Source organism: Phyllopteryx taeniolatus, chromosome 11 (genome assembly GCF_024500385.1).
Source record: "Phyllopteryx taeniolatus isolate TA_2022b chromosome 11, UOR_Ptae_1.2, whole genome shotgun sequence".
Lineage (NCBI taxonomy): Eukaryota > Metazoa > Chordata > Actinopteri > Syngnathiformes > Syngnathidae > Phyllopteryx > Phyllopteryx taeniolatus.
In genome coordinates, this window is record NC_084512.1 from 26,895,093 (window position 1) to 26,921,116 (window position 26,024).

A 26,024-nucleotide genomic window follows, 5' to 3' on the forward strand; every position below is an offset into this window, starting at 1 on the left:
GACTGAGCTGCAGTAATATTGTCATTTTTCACAGAGGATAAAGAATACATGCCTTTGAGTATTGTTTTATGCTCTGTTTGCATGCTTGTGTTCAAATTGAAGTTGTTTAAAGCTTTAGAATTACAGGCGACTATCGATGCTAGTTTCAATAACCCGCTTATGGCGTTTTGCATTGTGTGTTAGCATGAAGCTAGTGGACTATCCAAAGCCAAGTTACGGAGCAAACTTCAACTAGGAGTGTCAATAAACAGCTTGAAACCTCTTTTCTGAAACAATGTTCACTTTTTGCCAAACAGCGGCACGTTGTGAAATTCCTTGAAACACTTTTTTAGTGCGTGTGACTCATTTGGAAAAAAAAAATAATAATAATGTAAATGGACTGCACTTATAAAGCGCTTTATCTACACCATCAAAGTGCCCAAAGCACTTTGCAAAATGTCCGAACGGCAGCTCATATCTCCAAAAACTAAGGCAGGCCACTTGCAATTGAAAGTAGAGGTACCACTGTAGCACTCTTGTGGAGATTGAGTGCAGGAAGTTTGGGGCGAGCCTATTTATTAGTGACGTGTGTGTGTGTGTGTTTCAGTGTGGCAGGCGATCAATAACACGGGCAGATAAATGATCCCGAGTGGCAGACAGACTAAAAGGCCACCGTGGCAATTCATCAGCAGCCTCCGCTCTAACATCAACAACGCTCACGTTTTTTTAAGTAAAAAAAAAAAAAAGTTACTTTGGGGTGAGGTGGGGGGGGGGGAGTAAAATCCCTCCAGACTGTGAATGCTCATAATGTATACAATATGTTTTTCATATATCTACTGGCCATGGGAGGACTTAAAAAATAATACTTATACCTGCCTAGCATAATAACAATGGCGGCACGGTGCACTAGGTTAGCACATCTGCCTCAGAGTTCTGGGGACTGGGGTTCAAATCCCGGCCCCGCCTGTATGGGGTTTGCATGTTCCTCCCAAATTTTAAATAATTAAAATATTTTAATCATAATTTAATCAAGTACTTATTGATAATCAGAAAAAAACATGTTTTTTTTTAATAACAGCAAAAACAGCTTGTATTAATTTGCTACATAGTTACAGCACTTACAAGTGCAACAACAACAGACTGAAAGGGAAATATGGAATGCTGCTGATGGATGCCATTCAAAACACGCCCTTGAAAAAAATAACAAATACAAATAATGTTGGATTGAAAAATGAATCACTTTTTATGAATTGTACTTTTTTTTTTTAAATCCCTTATTTCCTTTTGCTGAAAAACATGAAGGCATATTTTTTTTTAGATTAAATTGGTAGTTAATATATGTTGATCCAGTTTTGATGAATTATTTTGTGAGTGTCTGAAAAAATATAATTGATGAATATTGAATAAAGAGTATTAATAACATAAGGACTGTGAGGCAGACATGTTCACCGTGCTGCTTGAACTTCATACTATGGAATATTAGTGGAAATATTTTGAGCATTTGGTTGTGTACATTCTTTTTTTTCCTCGTGTATTTTTCCAACTTTGATAGGTTGATATCGACAAGTGCTAGGGAACAACACTACCATCTAGTGGCAAAAAGTCAAAATAGAATTTGTTGAGGGGAATCCAAGTACAATACAGGGTTCATATATATTATATATATATATATATATATATATAAAATGTGTTATGCTTTATATACTGTGTGTTACTCGGAAGGCAAAATTATGCACTAGTTGACAACTGTGAGCTACTAGTACTATTAGTGAAGCAGGAAATGGGTAGAATTTTATGTCACGGTTTACAAGTACCAGGAGCACACAGATGTCAACTAGTGCACAATTTTGCCTCACTAGTAGTAACGTGCTTGGTTCTGCTAGTATGCCAGAGTTGTCCCACTAGTGTGGCAAAATGACATAGAATAGTGTGGGGGGGGGGGGGGGGGGGGGGTAATGTTACTAGTAAGACACAGTTGTGCTGAAATGTCTCACTCGAGAGGAGAGAGTACTAGTACATTCAGCCCAACAACTGGGGCACTGTAGTAGTGGAAAAAATGTCGGAATTGTCTCACTAGTAAGGATAGAGTGTACTAGTACATGGAAAGCTGACTGAGCTTTAATTCAATATCAAGGCTATCCAGCGTAAGATCCATGTACTAGTACACTTTGTCCTCTCTTGGAAGAAAATTCAACACACTAGTAGTATATGAAAAAAACATTACTATAAGACATGCACGGTGAATATCAAAGATATTGAATAAATGATCAATAAATATTGAATAAATGCTCCAACGGCTATCTATAGTTCATATAGAACAACTACGACTTTACCAAACCCAAAACGACCTCGGACAGCAAAAGTGTTACACCCTGACCGCCATTTTAATGGGTCAGCCAAAATGGACGTTCAAACGCATGTTCAGCTCTTAAATGAGCGTTATTGTATTATTTGATACTTACCTAAACACCAACTTGCTCGTTTACCTTTACATAACCATTAACTAAATGAAGTTGTGACCGGTACAGGACGTTTTGGTCCAAATATCATTACTGAAGTACAGTGGACAGTAGAACAGTTTTGTTTTTGGCTAATTTGGTTGATTACATTAGTTAGCCGCTAGGGGTCGCCAGAAATGTACGCGAGATTTCACACAAACAAAAGTGGTGTGAAAGTTTTGAGCACACTGATCCACAAAGAGGCCAAAGTGAAGTTTTATAAAGCATCTATTTAACAGGAACTGTCAATACAAACAGTACAGTAAATATGCACAACGTTTCCAAGAGAACTTACATTTATTTAAAACAAACTAGCACAATATACATATATATATAAAAAAGGTTAATATTTACAACCACTTTAAAACACGTTTAAAACAACTTTAAAGTGTCAGCATTTTCTTTTGTCTTTTTTTTTTTGCAGTCACTGACGAAAACACAGAGCCCCGATTGGGTGACAGTTCAGGATGCTTTTGAGAACAAGTGCTTCAGTTAATTCAGTCGGGCCGACCGTGGCGGTATAATTTTAGCAGTCTCGCTTTAAATGAACATTTAGAAGCCCACGGCAACAGCCCCTTTGAAATCCCGCCTCTTTGGCAACAATACAGAAAAAGGCAAAACACACGCACCCTCCCAGTCACAACCTCCGTACATTCCTCTTGCTCAGCGCGCTGCCAGGAAGGACGGAGTAGGCGTTGCCCGAGGCGGGGAAGCGGGTGTGGCAGCACGCCATCCGGCACGGGGCGGAGCCGTGGAAGGCCTCCTGGCAGAGGGTGCAGAAGACGAAGTTGCAGCTGGCCCGCGTGCACGTGGCTCGCTGGGCCTCGGCAGAGCGCGCCGCGGGCGAGCCGCACTGCCTGCACCGCCGCAGGGACTCGTCCTGCTTCAAGTTGCTGGCGGCCTGAGGGGACGGATGGAAAAATACGTCATAATTAGGACTTTGAAGAGTACACTTTTGGCTTTAACGCCAGAAGTTTCAGAAAAGTATGACATTTGACAGACATTTCAGACAGCATTGCAGATCAGGATGTGATTAAGGTGTAGACTAAGACTTAATTCAATAGGTTTCACAAAAACATGCCATTTATCATTTAGGAACTATAATCACCAATCAGCCTCCATTTTAAGGGCTCATTGGTATTGGAATTTGACATTTGTATTAAAATATCACTTTGGCATCAAGCAACTACGCTAAAGTGAAGGGAGAAACATTCACGCATTCTTCACCATCGTAACTAGTATGACTGAATGTGTTTATGTATTAACCGGGAGAGCGACGTGGTCATGGACGTACTGTACTGTTGGATAGCCGTTTCCTGGCTATAGCATTAGCCCATTAGCCACTGTGGCGTACAGATGTCAGATGAGGCTAGCGGCAGGTGTACTGGGAACGTGCTTTTGATTACTGTATTTTGTATTATTAGACCCATTTGTTCTTTGCTTTTGGTCACTGACCTGCATGTATTCGTTGAAGCAAGAACTCTGCGAGTGAGATTTGCCGTTCCGTTTCTGCGTTGGAGCAGCAGTCCGTCTGTTGACACCGCCGCTCGCCAAAGAGGAGGACGACGACGACGGAGGGTGCGGAGAGGCCACTTTCTGCATGCAGGACATCACCACCCGGGACGCGACCACATCTCTCGTCAGACCGCAACTCTTTTGCTTCACGGAGCTTAATGACTCCTAAAATTTTAAAAGGAATGGGAAATATGTTTTTAAAATATTTTTTTTTGTAGAGAATTTTCATACAAAAAAAGTACACATTTGAAAGCAATTAATTGTTCATAAATGTGCATCCCGTAACAGTTGACAAACATTAGCTTTTGTGCACATTTTTTTTTGACTCAAATGTAAAATATAAATCTTGGGTGGGGGGGGGTGCAGTCAAAAAAATTATAAAAAAGTACAATAGTTATTTAATAAGGTTGTTTTTTGCCAACATGTTAAGTGTATTTACGGGGGAATACAATTTAAAACAATATAAACAAATTGTCAATGAAATGTGAAATATCTGGACTAGAGTCATGTTGGAATTGATTTAATCTAAAAATCTACAACAGATTTAATATTTGAAAAAAAATCTACTGTAGTAGATTAAAAGTAACATACTCAAAGCAACTTAAAACTTAATTTATGGAGTGTTATTGCCCAAATTAAATAGGAATGAAAGTGATGAGAATAAGAAACTGTGTATTAAATGGTCTATCAAATTAGATGGAAAATAATGGAATTTTGTGCATTTGTTTACTGTATGTATCAAAGTAGGTCTTCGGTACTTTAAACATACGTAACGCCTTAAGACGCGTGTGCGCCTGTGCAAGTGTGTCTGTGTGCGCTTGCTCACCTGAAGCGTCTTTTCAGCTTGCCGGCACCTTCTCAGCGCAGCGCTATTTTCACGTACGATCTTCGTCCACGTCCTGCTCACCTTCTTGCAACTGCGGGTTGCCGAACAAGCAAAGCGGCGTTGGTACTGTAGCTCACGGTCACGACGACAACAACGCCGCCGCCACCTAGTGACCACCAGGAAACTTCGACTTTGTGCGGCTACCTGATGAGGTCCATGTCTCCCAGAAGGGCCAGGATGTTGGCGAGGATGCTCCTCATGTTCTTGGACAGGAGAGACGCGAACACGTCCACAAACTCGCAGCCCATGCCACCGCCGATCACCTGGTGCAGCAGATGATCCTTGGCCACCTCAGTGATGACACTCCAGTCGTACCTGAGAAACCAAACAAACGAACAAAATCTATTAGGAATCGGACTACAGAGTTCCCAATCATGTGATTTTTTTTTTTTTTGGGGGGGGTGGGGGTGCTAGCCTCCATTTGTCAAGTTCGTGACTCTGCTACCAATACAGTACCTACCTCTTATTCTTGCTGTAACTCTTGGCGAGCTCTTGACACACGGCTTGCTGGAACTTGATGATGGGCAGGTTGGGGTTGTGGTGGTGCTCAGAGGGGGTGGATGACAAGTCAAACATGGGTGGTTTCTGCCAGCAGTGGTCCACGGGCGTGGAAGAAGCCCCCAGGCTCACAACGCAGTCTAAAACCGTACCCGCTTGACATAGATTGGACCGTTTTGGTGTCACACATGGAGGGAGCAGGGGCAGCGGGATTTTGGTTTTGCCCTGACCGTGATTGTCGTCTTCGTCTATATGACTGTTGTACAAGGACAAGTAGCCGCTGTCATTTAACGCCTCGTCGAAAGTCCTCTCGTGCGCCTTTAGGGTTCGGTTCTCTTTGTCACGGGCCGCTCCGAGGGTGTCGTTGTGGAACAACACTGTGGACACCTTCTCAGCAAGGGGCTTGAAGGCGAGGGGGTCCTTGATGGGGGAATCTTTCCCACGGAGGCCCAAGGGCTTCTCCGGGGAGCCTCTTTCCATGTTCCTCTTGGCTTTGGCTGCGTCATATTGCGGGCACTTCATGTTGGCTTCCTCACAGTCGAACACACTGCAGACAGAGCGAGGGTTTCACTCGAAGTTTGACCATATCACAGAGGTGTATTTCCAACTAAAAGTCTCAGCTTCCTACAGATTGCTCTTGTTCTGGTTCCGAATGTGCAAATAGGTTGCTGCTCAGTGTAAGGGAACAGAGACGTTTTAGATTTTTTTGTTGAAGCTGTAGATGCCAAATATGCATTGTAATTGCAAGGGTTGACAGTGAATGTGGTCAGCATTTATTTATATTATTATAATTATTATTTTTTTAAATATCCCTGATTCTAGTCACATTTCTAAGCAGTTTTCTCTAAAATGTATAGCTGCTAGTGTAAGCCTACTTTTGGCCTACCCTGTACAAGTGGAAAACAGGACCACCCCGAAATCCTACACTATTTGCCACGTTTAACAGCCTAAAATAATGATAACATATGGAAAAAAAAAGCATGTAATTGCTTAATGCATTGGTTGTTAGTGTGTTTAATAAATGAATGTTGAAGAATCTTTCGATTTTTCTGTATGCAGGCCTGGGAGGAACAAGTTCACCCCTGGCATAGGTCGCGTGCAAGCTAACGTAGCTACCTCAAACATGGAGAAATTGGCAAATAACACAACACTGAGAGCATTTCAGGGTCCCCCACCAGCCTCGAAAGTGGTCGGACATTGTTTCGTTACGGTGTCCAGTGAATTAAGACCATTTTGAAGTCATATAGATTTGGCGGGGACCAGCCATTTTGACTCTATACTAACTGACTCTTTTTTTCTTTTCTTTTTTAACTCAAGCACAAGTGATTTAAAAAAAATAAAATACCATAACGTCTTATCAAGTACGTTAAAAATACCACGAAGACGCATTATTGGTTACATAAAACCAAATATCCTCAAACGTATTGGTATTGTACATTTTCGTTGTAGTCACTTGACACCTCGGTGGCTGCAGAATACGAATAAAAGTGACTCACCTGAATGTTTCTTCGTCCCGTTTCTATAAAGCCACCTTCTTTGTTGTGGGTCAGCTCGTGTTTTGAGGTTTTCGAGAAGACGTTCAGCGCTCAAAAAAGTCGCCCTCCCATCGCCTCAACGTTTCAAAATTGGCAAAAGAAGGCGCAAAAGTATTCAAAGACAAGCGGGTGGTTCACCATTTAAACCTTCGGCCAATCAGCGGCCGCGACAGCTGCCGTTAGGGGGAAGTGACGTACATTGAATGGAACGCGCATGCGCGGTGCAGCGCGGGCCATTTCCTATTAAAACCGGCAGCCAATCGCGAGCTACGTTGGGGGAGCGGGCGACGCGGTCTGGCGAGATTTCAGGGCGCATACGCAGTTTAAAGCGTGGCGCCTGTAGTTAGTTACCTGCTGCTTCACAATTTCACTGAGTCAAACTTACTCCGAAACGACGTTCTCCTACACAAAACATCTGGAGGCAGAAGACCCATGCCAAATGAAATAGTACTTAGTTAAGTGTAATATGATCGCAATCGTAGAGCATTCAGACTGGAATATATCGTAAAAAAACACGAAAAAATAAACGGTATTTTTTTGGGAGAGAGTTCGGCGTGAACCCCCCTCCGCGTCAAATACTTTCCATCACTAGATTAAATACAACTGAAGAGCTCTTTCTGATAGAATGTTTCTCTCTCCATATCAAGCAACAACAAAATGTAAAGAAAAATGTGAATGTTTAGCTTACCCTCAATGTTGTATTTAAATAAAGCAAATAAGTGGCTTGAAAATGCTGGTCAATTGGTCATTTCACGCCTTTGCATGGAACCAGTCAGATAAAGTTAGGTTGCATTAGTGACCTTAATTGTCTATTTGTTGATGGCTGAGGTCACTTGAGCAAAGAGAGGGAGCGACAACAACACAGCAACCGTTACACCTTATTTAAAATAATAATTTAAAAAAACAATTCAGTCTTTAATTCGTCAATTGATTTATTTTTTTAAACTACGTTTTTTTTTTTTTAAACCAACAAGAAGTTCAATACTGCGCATGCGTTCAATATTCAAAATGGCTGCGTCCATCTGCGAGTGGGTATTGTGAATTTTCTCACGATACTTATATATATATATATATATATATATATATATATTATATATTATATATTTGACGGAAGTTTGCATTAGCGTTATGAATCTCATTATCTCCGGTAACTTATTTCATCAAACCTGAACGTTCGGTATCTTTTAAGTTGCATGTTTGTCTTCACAATTTATAGTAAATTCAATTTGACAGTGCCACCAACCGGTTGTAGGTCACTTTTGAACGAATCGTGATGGTGGAGACTGTTTCTGCAATGAAATAGTGTATCCAAACATTCAATCATGTTTCTCAGAAGAGCTATTCACCTCCGACCTACAGGAAAGGAGTCTGTCTTCAACGTCCTCATTTGTCGTTTTACAAGTTATTCAAGTTTCATGAAAGATGTTTGGTTTCCTAAACACTGCATCAGAACCACAAGGACTTTTCACACCGCCAGCCGGCTGAAGGTGGCCAAGTTATTATCCCTCGATGAGCTGTTCTCCAGGAGATCCCTGCTGGACTACCTGGGAAAGATGGAGTCGGAATATAGCGGCTTTTTGAGGGCAGTCAACAGCGATGAGCAGGAGCAGAGTAATGCGGAAGAGCTGAGGGCCAAGAGGACCAGAGTGTCCCTGCTGGCCCCCCTCATCCAGACCATCAGGGAGCTGGACGTCAAGCAGAAGGAGATGAGTGAGATGGAGGCGCTTCTCAAGGGTGAGTACGACTCTTCCGGAAGTAAGGAAGGCGTTGTATAATTCTGGGCGTTCCCGCAGATGAAGATCTCCGAGAACTGGCTGAGCAGGAGCGGGAAGCCTGTTTACAAGACATCCGTGACCTGAGGCAAAAGGTAGCTAATTGTTGTGTTAATCATTAAAAAAAACATGTCTATTAATTACTTTGTTTTATATCGCAGATTTTTCGCTACATCTCCGGATTTTGCAGTGATAATTTTTCTTCAGATGAACTAATGTCACTAGACTCTTCTACCAATAAACATGAACTAGGAGGAAGAAATTTGTAAAAGACAAAGAATCTCCAAAGTTTGGGATCATCCCACATTTAAAGATAAAGTGCCATACGTCTGTTGCAAAGCACAACTGACGTACAGAACTACACACCAACGGTTAAGTAAACATCATTAGCTAATATAGTTTACTACTGCTAGTTAGAACAAATTGTAATCCCTCCAGTTGCTCAAGGATAAACACTGCTGCTGGTGCACTTTCAGCAAACTATTGAACAAACAGTAATCAACAAACAAACGATTGAACAGTAACAAAATAAACACGTAACAAGCACATTCATACACTAGCTGCACGGCCACAACTGATGCCCAGTCACTCAACGTGCAGATTAGCAAACAGGTTAGTCAGTGAACAGCCAGAAAATTCTTCACTCTCATTTGCCGACTCCCGTGTCACTCAACAGGCCGCCCCCCTTTTTCAAAGTCGCACACATTCAAAGTCACAGATACTACTGTGTAGAATGTAAGGATGACGACCACAAGTGGACCAAAAAAATACCAGTACCTCACGTGCATCTTTTGTATTGGTAATAAGTAAAATCTTTTTATGAGCGTACTCAAGTGAAAAATGGGATGATCTGTAGAATTGATTTGAGAAATATTACAAAGCCCCATACCCAATAGAACGTGTTTATAAGGGTATGACAAAAGGTTTAAGAACGTGGAGCGTCATCAAACTTTCAAATATATATATATATATAATAAAATAAATATATGCTCGGTGCTTTTCATATTTTAATCTATCGCGGGGGGGTTGTAGAACGTCACTCCCCTGTGATAAACGAGGGACTACTCTCTCTGCTTTCTGAAATTCTGAGCGCTGTTAAATCGTTAAATCTACTTTCCCCCCACCATTTTAGATATTAGATCTTTTGATCACGCAGGACGAGACAGATCTGAGCGACCTCGTGCTGGAAGTGACGGCAGGAGTTGGCGGACAGGAGGCCATGCTGTTTACTGCTGAGGTTGGTCTTATTTAAAAAAAATAAAAAAAATCTAAAGTGCATAAACAATATGTATGTTCTAAGTACAGTGGCAGGCAGTGCATTTGGTACCTGGGCATTCAGTTGGGACTTAATACACGTCACCATTAGAAACCATCAAAATTGGACAAAAACGCAACATAACAGATCAATATTTATCTAATAACATGACAACAAAACATTGAAATAAAATACATCATCCCCACCGAAGATGCTGATTATTAAATGTATTGCAGATTGTAACAGATGTGTTTTGCTACTCAAAGTTGTCTGACCAGAGGATGGAAAAATGCTGATGTCGAGGGGCAGCGCTCTTGAAATCTGATTGGTTAAAGAATTAGTCCCATTGCTTATATAGTTTAAAATCCGTTAACATGCCAGCACTACTGATTGTGAAGGCCCTGGACGAAATAGGTTAGCATGGCAACACATAAGAGGCTGAAATCCGTTCGGACAAAACATCTAACGTCCGTGTACATGTCCTGGAAAGAGTGCAGCCAAGAGAAATACTACCGAATGCAGAAGATAGACTGTTGGGAATAAATGAATATAATTTCATGGAACAAATATTAGAACCTCTCACCACTGGCTCAGTATAAGGATAGTTGTGGAGATGAAATTTCATTATAGTAACAAAGTTCTTCCCCCTCCCCCATTTGAAGCTGTTTGACATGTATGAGGGATTCGCTCGGCACAACGGCTGGTCCTTTGACGTCCTGGAACACATGAACAGTGACTTAGGTCAGTCAGTGGACACACAAATAAAAGCACACACAGTAAAAGTTGATCATTGCGCCCTTCACCTGCGCCCAGGCGGACTGCGTCACGCCTCGGCGAGCATCAGCGGCCGTCGGAGCTACCAGACGATGAAGTTCGAAGGCGGCGTTCACCGAGTCCAGCGGGTCCCAAAGACGGAAAAGCAGGGCCGCATGCACACCAGCACCATGACCGTGGCCGTGCTGCCCCAACCCACTGAGGTACAATCAGGTTGTGCGTCAAACAGGAAATCGTTTTATATATATATATATATATATATATATATATATATATATATATATATTTTTTTTTTCCGATCATTTATGTAATATTCATTACATTTAAAAAAACAACAACATGAATACACATAACTACATGTGCAAAGTGCATATTAATTTTGTCACAAAAATGTATACACTCGTTGACTACCCATAACTCCTGTATTATTTTGTTTCGACTGTTATCTTTGATCCGGCACGGTGGTAGACTGGTTAGCACATCTGCCTCACAGTTCTGGGGACCGGGGTTCAAATCCCGCCCCCCACCTGTGTGGAGTTTGCACGTTCTCCCCGTTTACTCCCACATCCCCAAAACATGCGTGGTAGGTTGATTGAAAACTCAAAATTGCCCGTAGGTGTGAATGTGAGTGCGAGTGGTTGTTTGTTTCTATGTGCCCTGCGATTGGCTGGTGACCGGTTCAGGGTGTACCCCGCCTCCCGCCCGAGGATAGCTGGGATAGGCTCCAGCAGCCCGTGACCCTAGTGAGGATAAGCGGTAAAAGAAAATGGATGGATGTTTTCTTTGATGTAATTTAGATTACAATGGACCCCCGCATGCTTGTGGTTCGGCACCTGTGGATTCAAGTATTCGCTGATTAGTTTTTTTCAATTTTTTTCCCCAGGTTTCTTTTTTTTTTTTTTTTGCTTATTGGTGGTTTATCCCCATTTATTCAATATTTTTTGGGTTAAAATAGTTTTTTAATGAAACTATAAAGTACATCACCTATCGCCGTATTTTCGCTATTCGCGCTCCGACCCGGTCTCTATCCTCTGGAAATAGCGGGGGTCCACTGTAAATTGAATGGCTTTGTCTTTAACTCATTAGACTTGTATCTAATGTTATAAAAAGTCTGCTCAAATGCTATTTTTCTAATATAAAAAATGAGACCAAAGTAAATCACTTCAAAATTTTTCCCATTGATGTGACCTGTAACCTGTACTTTTGCCGTTGATTAAAAGTGCCTCTGATGAACCCTAAATAAAGTTCAGCCGTGTATGTAGGCCCATGTAGGTTTCTTTGGATATATTAAGATGGTTCTTTTCTTGTGTTCTTCCTCAGATCTCCTTCACAATAAACCCTAAGGACCTAAGAATCGAAACGAAGCGGGCGAGCGGCGCTGGGGGTCAACACGTCAACACCACGGATAGCGCTGTCAGAATAGTGCACCTGCCCACTGGTACGATACGCAGTTTACGCACCCTGCAGCTTTGCCCCTTGACAAGTTGTGAATCCATCCCAACTATCGAGCTCCTGTGTGTGTTTCCAAGGTGTTGTGGCAGAGTGCCAGCAGGAGCGGTCTCAGCTCAAGAACAAGGAAAAGGCCATGAAAGCTCTGCGGGCAAAACTCTACAGCTTGAAGCTGGAGGAGGAGACCAGCAAGCGCTACAATCAGCGGAAAGTGCAGGTACTGTACATGCTTGCATACTGCAAGGTACAATGACGTTTGTTTGTTTCTGGTGCTATAAAACACAAACTAAAGTCAAATTGACTCTAATAACCGCACTATTCGCCTCTGAAGTTGCAGGACCCAAGCCCTATCTCATATAAAAGTGGTGCTTTGTCGCCACCTTTTGGCACGTACAGGCACTTCTAAACCTATTCTATTCTATTCACTAAGAATGCTATAGTTTTTCTTCGAACATTGCCTGTGCAGTGAATGGAGGCTTTTCGAGGATGACAGTTTCATTTTGATTGCTATTATTTCCTGTAGGAACAAATAATCGATATACAAGTGCATCTCAATCAATTAGAATATCGTGGAAAGCAATTAATTTATTTCAGTCGTTCCATTCAAAAAGTGAAACTCATATTGCACAAATCCACAACAGGGGGAAATATTACAATATTGTATTTGTAGTTAGAATTTTAATGATTATAGCATACATCTCATGAAAATCCAAACTTCACCATCTCAAGAAAATTAAAAAATTACATGACAGCCAAAATGATTTTCAATATAGATAATGAGCAATTAATTTATAAAGTATTTTCCTTTGTATTTGATAAATCAGTATTTTTTTCATTCATTTTTTTACTGATATAAATGAAGTTTTCCACCATGTTCTCATGTATTAAGATGCACCTGTATTCTCCATGCTTCTCCAACAGATCGGCACCAAAGGAAGGTCCGAGAAGATCCGCACGTACAACTTCGCCCAGGATCGCATCACGGACCACCGCATTGGTATGACGCTGCATGACGTCAAGACGTTCCTGCTGGGCGAGGATCTGCTGGACGAGATGAACTCCTCCCTTCAGGAATTCTCCAACCAGGAGGAGCTCATGGAACTTTTGGGGGGAAACGGCAACAAGGAAGGATGATCATGAGTTTGGATTAAGTGTCTGTTTATCAATTCCATGCTTGACATTCACTTTTAAGGAACCTTAACAGTCAATTACAATTTTCCTCAGATTTTGGACCTGGACTGCATGAATTTACTGTCAATGCTCAATTGATAGAGTGGTCATCTCTCAACCCGACCTCCCCCCCCCCCCCCCCTCCCTGGTTGCTTCTGATGCTGCGTCATCAGTAGGTGAATGAAGAGTGTTAAAGTGTTAAAGCTCTTTGAGTACTTTGAAGGTAGAAAAGCGCTTTCCATGTGAAAGCCCATTTACCATTACCATTCACAAAAGTCAGCCACATTGGTATGGTCTGATATGTTGTATCTAATATTGCTAATTTCCGACACCATTTCATTTTGGAACTTACTCAAAAAAAAGGCCTTAGAAGTTACTATTAAAGTAAGCTTATTCTAGGATAAATATACAGTATTTGCCTTTGGAGCATTCCCTGTCTGCTACAGTAATAATGCCAGTTTCAGGATAACCTTATCATTTTATACACGTATGAAATAATATGAGAAGACATCAGATGATAGAAATAAATAAAGTCACATCTAACTCAAACTGTTACAAAATAAACCCATGCATTAATATTGCTGTCCAATAAAAGTTATTCTCGATCTCCATATTCAATTTTTAGCTCATTTTGTATTTATGCTGAAAACAACAACAATACACAACAGCAGCATATTTTCTTTGTGTGCTAACTGTTTTGCTGTATGGGCTGAATCACGATTTTCTGATCTTATGTCTTATTTTTTTTCCACTTTTGACGAAAAAAAACCAGCTCGTAAGCCAAATGCAATGTACATTAAATAAATGTAAACGTAAAAAAAGGCTCCAATGATAAGTAAAAGAGTGTTCGTCCACGTTTCCGCTGAAGCAACGTTGCCCCGTAGTTGCTTTGGCTCGCCAACTACATTACCCAGAATTCCCGTCGCCATTTCCAGATCAACTAATCGAGTGCGACGCTCATCGCTCGATTGTGCTCTCGCCCACTGTCACTCGCGGTCCAATTTTTTTCCCCTTCCCACCGAGTCTTCCTGTTTGGTTCTCCGTCCGCCGTTAGCTAGCTGCCGCCGCTGGAGGTAGCTATGCTTTCGCTTTAGTGCGACAGCATTACGTCATTTTACGAATCGTTTTATATGTCGTTTTTATTTTCGCCTCGCGTAAACTCCTTTCCCCCACAGCCAGAGGACGTTTTAAGTTATCGTTGTTGTTGTTTTTTTTCTTCCGTCGCCGGGTTCACGTCAGCCGAGTTGCTCTCTTTCTTGTGCTTTTTTTTGGACGAGCTCCAGGGCTGACAAAAGCCTGGCCGTCACATGTTGGGCGCCACGCAGCCCGTGAAGTGTTTCTCACCCCCGACCGTCTTTGTTGGAAGTGTTCAAGTTTGACTAGGGGAGGGCTGACGGTTATTCGTGGAGCCTCTCGCGCTGGGAGGAAGGAGGAAGGAGTCCGGGGCGCGCGGAGGAGGACCCCGCCGAACAAGCACCACCACCACCACCACCACCGGCTTGCCTGGAGGAAGACAAAACTCCACAGTGGGATGGCCAACGAACCGATCATCCTAAACGTCTACGATATGGTAAAGAAACGTGTTTTGTCCAAAATGAAATTATGAACTACAGGTCTTTTCAAAACGTAATTGTCACCTGTCTGACATTAACAAATGGGTGATTAACTAACCATTACTCAATGTGACAAAGAAAAGGGAATATATAATATATATATATATATATATATATATATTAATATATATATAATATAATATATATATAATATATATATATATATATAATATAATATATATATATATATATTATATTATATTATATATATATATATTATATTATATATATATATATATATATATATATAATAATTAATATATATATATATATATTACCAGTCGTTTATGGCAAAAGAAAAACAACAAATCATTCATATTTAGTATGGCTGATCATTCTATGCTGTTTTAATCTTTCACTGTTTCGAGATTGCCATCGTACTGCAGGAATGTGTACAAATATGGTGCAAACACAGGCAGGTCTCTGAACTGTTTCAAAGTCCCCAGCGGGCATCCTAATACACACGCACGCACGCAAACACACACACACACACACACACATATATATATATATGATTATATATGATTTGGACTCTCTTACTGTTTGGAAATTTCCCCCATGACCCTGCAAAGACCAACAGGTGCATGTTTCTGCAGTAATGTGTAAACGTGGTGGACACACAGACAGTTCTCGTGATGGTTTTAAGATCCTTCTCGAATACTGTTACCACTGTCCCATAATAAATACGGACACTATTGGGATGTACAGTTTTATTACAGTTATTAAGAAGAAAAACAACAACACATTTAACAAACTAAAAGAATCCAGTCGCCTCGATTCAACCTTCATGGATTACCATGACCTGGATGAGTCAGAATTTACAAAGACATCACGAAAAGTTTTTTTTTTTAATTTTAATTTTTTATTTTTTTATATATAAAGCAAGAACAGTGGTATTTTTTTAAATTAATAATGTGACAGTCACTTGAAGAAATTGTTTTCAGCAGGTATGCTACTAGGCTTACAAAATCTAAAATCAATTTTAGTCAAATTTGACCTGAAATAGCCTCTGTGTACGCAAACTTTAAAGCACCTGTATAAAAGCATGACTTTTTCAAATATTTACATTTTTGTTTGTTTTGGATCACTTTAGGAAATGTCTTTTCAGGGTGAAGGGTCCGATCTACGTCTGTCAGAATAAAACTTAGGAAAATGGTGCGATTAAATGGCCAAACATCCCACTTCAATACTGAAAACACCGCTCTTCTAAATTGTATAAACCTGTTTCACCTCAATAATATATCTTTACGGTATATATCGATATTCTGGCACTACAGTGAGTGAACCCCAGTTTATTGCTCATTACGTTCAAGACCCACTCGCATTTCGGCAAAAATACACGATATAGAGAGTTCTTATGAAGTTTTACCTCTCCCACTCACTTTAAACACTTTTAAACTTTATTTTAAGTACTATATTCATTACCGTCTGTTCTCACTCTCGGTCGTACACTTCTCCAAATAAGAGGCACCAGCGTGCTTTTGTCTTATGAGCATCTGCTAGCATAATGCTAACATCTAATGCGAAACACTATAGAAGGGCTAACGGAAATTAGCATAGCTGTTCGGGTTCCTGTAATTAAAAACCTTCAAACTGCTACTTTAACACATACAGAGCATACTATTACTAGAGCATCCATATTAATCGGGTTAGTCTGCGTCCCGAGGAGGAAGCAAAACGTGAAAGTGTATGCGAATGGGGCTTTTGACACATGGGGACCTCAAAGCACAGCGTTAGTAAGACCACCAGTGCGTTTCCTCAGAGGATAACATCAGCGTCTTCGCGAGCGGGTGACGCCGGCAGAGTCACCGCGTTGTCACCATGCAAAAGGAAGTGGGGGGTGAGTGAGACAACTCAAGTATTGATGAATCATTGATTGACACGCTGGTGGAGTCTTCTGCGGCGGGCGGGGGTCTTTGTGTTGGGAGGCCTCGGAATGGTCACGCTGCCCTTGTGTCTGCTGTTAACATCTGCTGACAAGGTTGTTGTTGGTGTCCAGATTACGCAGTCCAGTCCAGTCTGTCCTCTTGAGTGTGTTTTGTGTTCATATTCAGATTTTTCGGTACGGAACATATTAGATAAGACGCAGGAACGTAACTGTGGCCACACGTCCGCTCCGTAAGCAAATACATTGTAGTTTAGTCATGGCTTACAAAATGTTTTTGGTAGTACAGTGCATCCAACTTATTATTGATTTGAAGCAGCATCACGCCAACGTAAATGTCAGTGTCGCGTGTTAAAAACTAGCGTCGTGCTAAACGTAACTCTCAAATGTCATTTAAATGCACTCTTCAGATGGAGCCAAAGCAAAAACAAATGGCATTGATGTTTTTAAACGTTAATAAAGAACTCCGTTCAAACTGTTAATTACAACAGCTATATTCCGCGTAATGTAACTTTTATTGAGAAAAATTGCATTTTTTTATTTGTCAATATGCCGGCCCGCTAAAATAATGGGGACTGCTGTTTTTGAAGCTCCAAGCTAATCTTTTTATTGAGCACATTTTTATTACTGTGTACAACGCCTCCCCTCACATTCAACACGTGTTCCTTCCTCTCTTCTATTTTTTTCATTCATCCGCCCCCTTTGCTCTTCCTTGCACTTCCTCGCGACCTGCCGTACACATTGACATCAACAACTTTTACATGACAACGCAAAGACACACGCGCGCACACCTGTGTCGTGTGCGGCGTTTGTGTGCACGACTGTTACTCCTACTGCGGGAATGGAGTTTGTGTCATTGAGGACACTGCGACAACAGGCCGTTTATTCACACGTTGTTTCCCCGTCAGGCGAAAAAAAACCGATTTGACCCGAACAGCTGGTGGTCAGCGCCGCATGACGTACGAGTGCCACACTTTTAATATTTTTAAACGCTCCCAATTACGGCAAGCTGTACTTTGAGAATGTATTTGATCTAGCCTTGATATCCATCTTCAGCTCCATGTACAACTAGTAAACTCTTTGTCCTCACTAACTTTGGTATACTAGTAGGTGGACTACATGTTACTGGTGAGGCAAAATCATTAGTTGACAAGACATCTGTGAAGTGCCATTAGTGAAGTGCTAGATGTTAATTAGTAGAATTTTATAATGTCACTAAGTAGTCCTAGTACCATGCAGTTGTCAACTAGTGTAGTTTTGCCTCACTGGTAACAACACCCTTGGTGCCCTCCTGGTATGCCGAAGTTGTCCTACTAGTGAGGAAAAAGAGTTTACTAGATGTACGCGGTAACAAAAGGTAATGAATAAATGCTCAAACTTGCCATACAGCCATTTGAGCATTTATTTAAAGTTCACTAGTTTGTAGTCATAATTCAGCACAATGGTAGGATATTGGATAACTGCTGAAACTGCTTTCTATTCAATATTTACACGGGAGGAAGTCGTTTCCCTACTAATGCACTGAAAAAGATTCAAGAAAAGAAAGATGTCCTTTACTCTGCCAACTTCCTTTTTGTCAAGTTCAGTGGCGCCTCACGTCGCGTCGTCGCACTATGATGATGTCACGCTATCATTTCACACGAGCATGTCACACCATTTACGACAGTCGCTGCATTCAGAATCATTCCGCTCATTCCCCTCCTAGTCACTATATAGAGTGAGCTTTCTAGTCAACTATTTACTGCAAGTCCAGTATTTCCACTCCTTTTGGTTGCTGCTGTTTGCAATTGAACGAATGAAAGAATGTGAAATAGACGTCAGATGAGACGGCGTCACCTCCCGGTAAAATGGCTCATTCATCTTTTCCATTTGAGGATCGGTAGTGTGTCACATGACTTTCAGGATCATCACACCACCGTAAGAGTCCAGCATAAAGCGCGTCCGCCGCCGCCGGGCTGCTCTCATCTCGACTGAGTGCATTTCCTCTTTGGCTCTGTGAGTGCTTTAGTGCAATGTCTCCCAAGCTTTATTGATCCAAGGCACATATTTTATACATTCCAAACAATCTCATGCTGCAACAAAATAACATGTCACACACAAAAAACTATATACTGTGGTACCTTGACTTAGTTTGTCATTTTTTATTTATTCCCCGTTCAACAAACAGATTCATCGGGGACTGTTGCTCTCCTTGCCCACGTGACCTTAATTATTGTGATTTTGCACGTTTCCCAAATTCCCATATTTTCTAGCGTTCCTCATTTTCCATGCCAAAATTCACAAATAAATTGATACATTTTAAAAATGCATCATTTAGATATTTTTTTTCTGTCTCACGTTTAATTTTTAAAACAAATTGAAATGAACTCCACAGCATTTTCAGTCGTCTTTAGACGGCGTCTTTGTCGCTGGGTTTCGGTGTAAAAGTAACTGTTATGCTTTTGCAGGATTTCTACGTGACAAGAGGCTTCTGATAAACACTATAGACACACACATTGTGCCTTGCAGGCAGCAGGTTTTAACGAGCTCTGAGATAAGAGTCTTATGTCACCAGCGAGTCCGAGGAGGATCCAAGCAGCAGTTCTTTTATGGGCGCGTCGGGGCTGCATTTTAAAATGCTTGACCATTAAAGTGTGGCGTAAGCGCATAAACAGCTATCATGCACTTGGAAATGAAAGTCATTTCCCTGATTTAAGACTAACTACATTTTTTAAATTTAGCTGCTTGACAAGATGTCATGTGGGTTATTTTTTATTTATTATTATTTTTTTTCAAAGCATTTTCACATGACCACAGCTGAAATCATGTGAATATTCTTAAGACAGTGTAAAAACATTTTGGTGGGATGAGGCTTTGGAAAAACAGATTTTGGTGAAAAAAGGACTTTTGTTTATATTGTGTTCCCTGGGATCAGATTCAGGGGGTGACCTTCCCTAGCCTCTGTTATTTGCTGTAAATCTTTTGTCTATTAACTGTGTGCAAGCCAAAGCCATAAAAGTATTACTTTGGCAACCATCTTGTTAAATCGTGATTTTGTTGTTATAATTCATCTCTTTTTTTTTTAATTTGCATTTGAGATGTCCTGCATTGTAGGCTGTCCTTAAATGCACCTCGTGCATCGTCAAAAGTGAAAGTATGTTTCCGCTTCTCTCCCGACGCAGTTACTAATAGCACGTGGCTAATTTTGCCGTTCCGATTTTCCTTTATTCCCTCGTATTTAATTTTGTGTGTAAATGCAAAAAAAGGTGATTGAATGACTTAAATAGCGTTTGTGTAAAGTACTAGTGCGCATATTTGTCTGCCCATGTGTAGTGACGTCAGCTTGTGCTAGCATGTTATTTAGGCTAGTATGCTAGCTAATACTATCGATGAGCCTCATGTGAAGGTGGTTTGTTTGTGTTGTATAGTTTAACTACAGAGTACAGTCATTAACATAACATGCGTTCATGGTTGTGTACATGCGCAATGTATGGTGTTGATGCTTTGTGATCCTCTCCGATTTAAGTGGTTTACCACCATCTGATGGCATCTATACGCAATTACAAACCCCTTCTAGGGGAGGCGTTAACTTGGGAGATTTTTGCTGTTTGCGGCAATGATGTAACTCGTAACAACTCGAAATAATAGGAGTGCTTTGTCTAAACCATTTGTTTTGTGTGTGCACCCTCAGTACTGGATCAACGAGTTCACCAGCACGCTTGGCATCGGCGTCTTCCACTCAGGAATCGAGATCTACGGCCGAGGTGAGCACAATCTCACGGCGCCGTGCCTCGCTACTTAAAAGCCTTGCTGAATATATGTTTATTTATTTTTTATTTTTTTAAATAGAGTTTGCCTATGGGGGACACCCGTACCCCTTCTCAGGAATCTTTGAAATCACGCCGGGTGACGCCACCGAGCTCGGCGACACTTTTAAATTCAAGTAAGTCGTTCAGAATTCCTTTTTTCCATTCTTATTATCAACCCACATTGTGTATGCGCGTGTGTGCGTACGTGCCTGTCCCATTACTTCTGCTCTAATTGATGTGCCTCGTGGTGTTCGACAGACAGGCACGCATCTTTGCCGCCTACTGAACCACGGTAATCAAATAAATACAGTGGGACTTGACACTTCCAGGGGAAAACGCACCACTAAAGTCGCACAATATGTTAACGTTCGACCCTCAGCGTTCCTCATGAGACCTCAGGTCTGCAAGCGTCGAATTAAGTCTGCGCGTGTCTGTTTTGCTTTTTCTTTGGCTTCTTTTGTGACAGTTGGAAGTCGTCCGGCAAATTTTGCGGTTTCCAAGGTAGTCTGCGATGCTGGGGCAGGGGTGTGAAGTTTATGCCCAACAGTTCTACCCTTTGACAATCAACTTTTGTATGTATTGTGTTCCTTGGTGCTCAATAAACTATTAGGATTGTGAACGTAAAAGCATTTAGACTGCAATAGCAACAGCCTGAATAATAACAAACATAGCAAAAAGTAAAGCAAAATAAAATAAAGTTTGTAGTTTTTCAGTATGAAACGTCTGCTTGGCTTAATGAGAGTCATCAACATAGACAATGAAAATGGTTTATTTCATCCTCTAGCTACATTGCAAGTCAAATTGACACTTTAAGAGAAACATTTGATTATGCTGTTTTTATTTTTTTTAATTAATTGGGCCAACCTATAACACAACTTTATAGTCATTGGTGCAAAAAAGATATAAATATAAATCCAAAAATATGCACACCGGGCACACCATTTGGTGCATTTCATGGATATTTGGCTTATTTTATTCATGATTTAAAACATATATGTGCTTTGTTTTTTTGTTTTTTTAAACAAATTACAGTATATTCTGCTTGTGTTGATGTCCAACCTGAGAGGATCGTACATGTATTAATTCAGCATTGTCGACATGAGTGTGAATAATGATGGTGTGTGTGTGTGTGTGTGTGTGTGTGTGTGCGCGCGCGCAGAGAAGCCATCGTCCTAGGCAGCACCGACTTCACCGAGGACGACGTGGAGCACATCGTGGAGGAAATGGGCAAGGAGTACAAAGGCAACGCCTACCACCTCATGCACAAGAACTGCAACCATTTTTCCTCGGCGCTCTCAGAGGTACGGTAGCCACACACACACACACACACACACACGTACACAAACCTGCTGTGGTGGGTGGCTTTCTTTGGAATCCGTGTAATTAGTACACGACAGTAAAACAAAGGACTGAAAGGGCCACTTGTTTGGTTAATGCACTGAGGTCGAACATAATCCGTTTTGGATTGAAAACCAATTTCCCATAGGAAATAATGGAAATGGAGGAAAGTCCGGTGAACCCTCGCGAGATCGCGGTTCATCGTTCGCGGCCGCGCTATAGCGAAGATTTTTAAGTGATGTTGGGCAGCACCGACGTCTGAGCTGAAGTCTCGTAACGTACGTCCATTTTTGCCGTTGGAATTTCCCTTTTTTTTTTTTGTATCTAAAAGAATCATGACAGAAGATCCGTGTAAATTGGCATCATGGTGCATTCAAAAAAATAATGGAAAAAAAACCCCAAAAAACAGGCAAATGATAGCTTCACTTGTCCAGTACAACCACTGAAGTGTCCGATGGTGTGTGTGTTTGTGTGAGGTCCAAATCGGCTTATCCTGCTCCAACTAATGAGGAGGGAGTCTTACGGTGAGTCCCAACGCTGAGATGGGGATTAAATGTAACGATACAAGCCCGGGCATGCACACACAGCCAGCCACATTGCACACACACACACACACACACACACGCTTAGACGCTTTCGATGTTGTAATGGAGAAGTGAGGCAATCGTTGGCCTTTTTTTACAATATTCTTTGAAAGCACCGTAATGTAAGTGACGTGACTATCATTTCGTCTTGCCTTGAAGTGCACTTTGGGGCGGAAAAAAATAAATCGATACCCGTTTGCGAACACCCTGACAGTCCCACAATTTGGAATCCAGCGTGTGGCGTTGACGCTGCATGTTCTGTTTTCTCATTGTTCTTTTTTTTAATCGTCCGTTTTTGCATGTTGTGCGAGACGTCGCACATTATGCTGCCCCCTGATGGCCATGGCGCACACCAGCAAGAGCAGCCCATTGAATTATCACAATACACGAACTGTTTAGTTCTTTGCATTCTTATCAATTGTTGTCATTGAATTTTTTTAATAAAATACAATACTGCGTAGTGATGTTTTTCTTATTTATTTGTTAGTATTTTTCTGAATGGTATTTTTCATTCATTTCAATGGGGAAAGATGATGATAATGTTTTGGGTTACATTTGCAAGTCAAGGCAGCGCTGTATTTCAATTTCCATTCTACCAATAGGGAACATTGTCATTGTTATCGTTCGGCTGTACTCATCCGCTCTTCCTCCTTCTCGTCGTCCAGATCCTGTGCGGCCGCGAGATTCCGCGCTGGGTGAACCGCCTGGCCTACTTCAGTTCGTGCGTGCCCTTCCTGCAGAGCTGCCTGCCCAAAGAGTGGCTGACGCCGGCCGCCCTGCAGTCCAGCGTCAGCCAGGAGCTGCACGCCGGCGGCAGCGAGCCGGAGGAGGCGGAGGACGCCGTCGCCTCCGCCTCGCTGGCGGCCGTGGCGCCGTCCTCGTCCCGCCACCAACCACGTCGGTAGAAAAGCGGTGCCCACTGTAGGACGTTTCACCCTGACGTCACACGTACTTCCGGGTGGCACAAGCATTAACAAAATGTTTATTCTACGTTCCCGGTGGCCACGGCAGCTCGGTTCACACGAAATGTGGGACTTTGGCCACTTTTTTGGTCCACATTCAAGTCTTATGTTTTCTCACGGTGGCTGCTGAGGTTGGCCTCGCGCTTTGCCACGTATGCCGGGGTGTTCCCTCCTGGCCGCTCACGTTCTGATGGGGTCCCTCGCGTCAGATAATGTGGCAAAAGGGGACGAAATGACGTATCAAACAGACAGAACGTGACAAAACGTGAAAAGACCGTGAGATGTCATGGGAATGCATATGCTTCCCCTTCCCATGTTTTGTGACGCCCACAATCACATTTTGTCGCGTTCATCCTGTTTTACTACGGCTGACTAGAGTTCTCATCCGCGCCGTGACCTTCGTTGCCCGCCACAAACATAATGTGACTGTCATTTTGAGGCAAGAGACGATTGAGCAAACAGGCTCAATGGCTTGACTGATGATTTCCGCCTTCCTGCTGTAGTTTAAATGTGTGACGCGCCAGTCAAAAAGATGTCACGAGATAAATTACTTACAAAGGAGACACTGCCCGTAATTTACATTTCAACAGAAAAATTGATTCCAAAATAAGACGGGATGGAAGTTCAATCTTAATTTAATCTGTGAGGGACCGGCTAATTAATTTCCGAAGATGGAAATAAAAGAGCTGTTTGGGGTTGTTAACACCCATCTTAACACCATTAAGATGTTAGCTAGCACGCTATCCATGATGTTGTGCTGAATTACTGAGACGACCCAATGCCACATTTTATACCGTAGCTGTGAGGAAATGTCTGTCCCTTTTGGAAGTGGCTATTAGGCAATCGTCTCTACAAATATTTACGACCTCCCATTTATCCTCACCCACAGGCGCCGCTGGACTATTTTCTTTTTTAGGAAATGGGGGTATATCTGGCGGCGTTTCTGTCATGGTTTCAGTTCACGTCACCAGCAGTCAATCACTTTTTTGCCACCCAGAAGTACCGTGCCGCCTATTGTTTACAAGCATTATGAAATGGTCTATTTCCCGTCTTAACCCTCACCAGCCATAAATGGACTCGACCAGCTGGTTGACTGGTGCTTCTGCCTGTTGCAGGTAACCCGAGCCAAACGTCCTCACGTGGACCTTGTTGATGATGATGATTATGATTATTATTCTTTTTTTTAAGACTGAATGTTCCTTTATTTACATTTTTTTGTCATTTCGAGGAAGGAAAGTGACTTTCTTAGTAGCAACAACCTGCCGTGGTGCCTTCGAGCTGGCTCACCAGGTAGAGCAACCCAACTTTTTTGTGATTTTTAAAAAAACATTTTTTTTTTTTTGTTTGTTTTTTAACCGAGCACAGCAACGCCTCTGACGTCTGATTCAGGTATTCAGAGACTCTTAAATGGATGAGAATGCACAGCCTTTTCCTCCTTTACTACAAATGTCTCTTTTGTATTTCTCTGGTCTGTTTCTTTGACAAACTCAGGACCCCAAATAGTCTTTGGTCATCATTTTGAAATATCTTCGATTAAAAAAAAAAAAGAAAAAATCTATCAGTTTTTTTTTGCTTTTTGATGCAGTCATCACTATGCCGCATGAACACAGGTTGGCAATTTTCTATGGAAATTAAATAGAGAATACAGCTTTTGTTGACAAGGTGTTTTTGGTTTTATTGTATGTGAAGTGTTACATATGGAAAGCTGATTGGGGTATTTATTCCTCATCTGTGAAACTCAGAGGAGGCGCGCTGATGTTCTGGGGCTGCTTTGCTACATCTGGGACAGGGTATCTTGAATTTGTGCAAGGAATCGCAAGAGTTACAGCGTGAATTATATTGCAATGACTTCCACAGAAGGTTGTGCAGTTACGGCTGAAAATATTTGTATCATGGCCACATTTTGAGTTGAAATTATGTTTTTGGTCAGGTGAGTATTTAATCAACACGGAAATGAAAATAGTAACTGCCAGGTGTTGCAAACCTCCAAGCCTCCTTCATGTTTCAGGTTCAGAGTTACTTTAAAAACATTAGTAAACATTGCACTGTAGAAATTGTTCAATTGCTGTTATTTCCAGAGATTCTTGTGTAGTTAAATCCACAATATTCATATCCCTGACACATTTTAAATGGAAATGATGTTTTTGTGTGTTGCATCAGTATCTTTTACGCTGGAAATCCCAATGGCAGTAAGTGCCGGATGCAGCCGAGCAGCCCCGGACAACGAAAACTGCAACTGAGCATATGTTTCACTGTGTACTTTTTCCTGCATGCATCTGTAAAAACACTGCTGGAAAGGAACACTTTAGCTGTTCTGGGGCTGCTTTGCGCTATCCGGCACGAGGTGTGCGGAAGACCAACAAGCTTTGACACCGGCAACACATTTCACGCCTGAATGTCTTTATAGTCTCGAGACATTGAAGACACCCTGTGTGCCAGATCCAGTCAAGCAAATCATGAATCATGTTTTGGGGCTGCTTTGCTAGCCCTGGCACGCATGGTGCCTTCAGTCGGCAGTATACG

The 26,024-nt window shown here is 41.7% G+C and overlaps 3 protein-coding genes across 5 annotated transcripts; 2 read left to right on the top strand and 1 right to left on the bottom strand.

The window, feature by feature from the left end:
• Positions 1-2,687: 2,687 nt before the first annotated feature.
• Positions 2,688-7,292, bottom strand: fbxo5 (F-box protein 5). The gene is made up of 6 exons (XM_061790407.1): positions 6,873-7,292; positions 5,339-5,923; positions 5,023-5,193; positions 4,819-4,909; positions 3,933-4,157; positions 2,688-3,378 (listed from the first exon to the last, which is right to left on the bottom strand). The coding sequence occupies exons 2-6, from the start codon at positions 5,896-5,898 to the stop codon at positions 3,115-3,117; spliced, it is 1,311 nt and encodes a 436-aa protein (XP_061646391.1). The 5' UTR covers positions 5,899-5,923; positions 6,873-7,292; the 3' UTR covers positions 2,688-3,114.
• A 622-nt stretch (positions 7,293-7,914) lies between these two features.
• On the top strand, positions 7,915-14,110 carry mtrf1l (mitochondrial translational release factor 1-like). Of its 2 annotated transcripts, XM_061790409.1 has the most exons (9): positions 7,923-8,215; positions 8,362-8,645; positions 8,705-8,778; positions 9,816-9,920; positions 10,601-10,679; positions 10,752-10,915; positions 12,033-12,150; positions 12,242-12,378; positions 13,083-14,110. In XM_061790409.1, exons 2-9 carry the CDS (start codon positions 8,465-8,467, stop codon positions 13,293-13,295), a joined length of 1,071 nt encoding a protein of 356 aa, XP_061646393.1. In that variant the 5' UTR covers positions 7,923-8,215; positions 8,362-8,464; the 3' UTR covers positions 13,296-14,110. The 2 variants fall into 2 exon arrangements, with proteins under 2 accessions (XP_061646392.1, XP_061646393.1); XM_061790408.1 differs by having other exon boundaries at positions 7,915-8,645.
• A 166-nt stretch (positions 14,111-14,276) lies between these two features.
• Positions 14,277-25,153, top strand: desi2 (desumoylating isopeptidase 2). Of its 2 annotated transcripts, none has more exons than XM_061790412.1 (5): positions 14,277-14,901; positions 20,500-20,572; positions 20,658-20,751; positions 21,777-21,918; positions 23,205-25,153. In XM_061790412.1, exons 1-5 carry the CDS (start codon positions 14,863-14,865, stop codon positions 23,442-23,444), a joined length of 588 nt encoding a protein of 195 aa, XP_061646396.1. In that variant the 5' UTR covers positions 14,277-14,862; the 3' UTR covers positions 23,445-25,153. The 2 variants fall into 2 exon arrangements, with proteins under 2 accessions (XP_061646396.1, XP_061646397.1); XM_061790413.1 differs by lacking the exon at positions 14,277-14,901 and adding an exon at positions 19,964-20,074.
• The last annotated feature ends 871 nt before the right edge of the window (positions 25,154-26,024 follow it).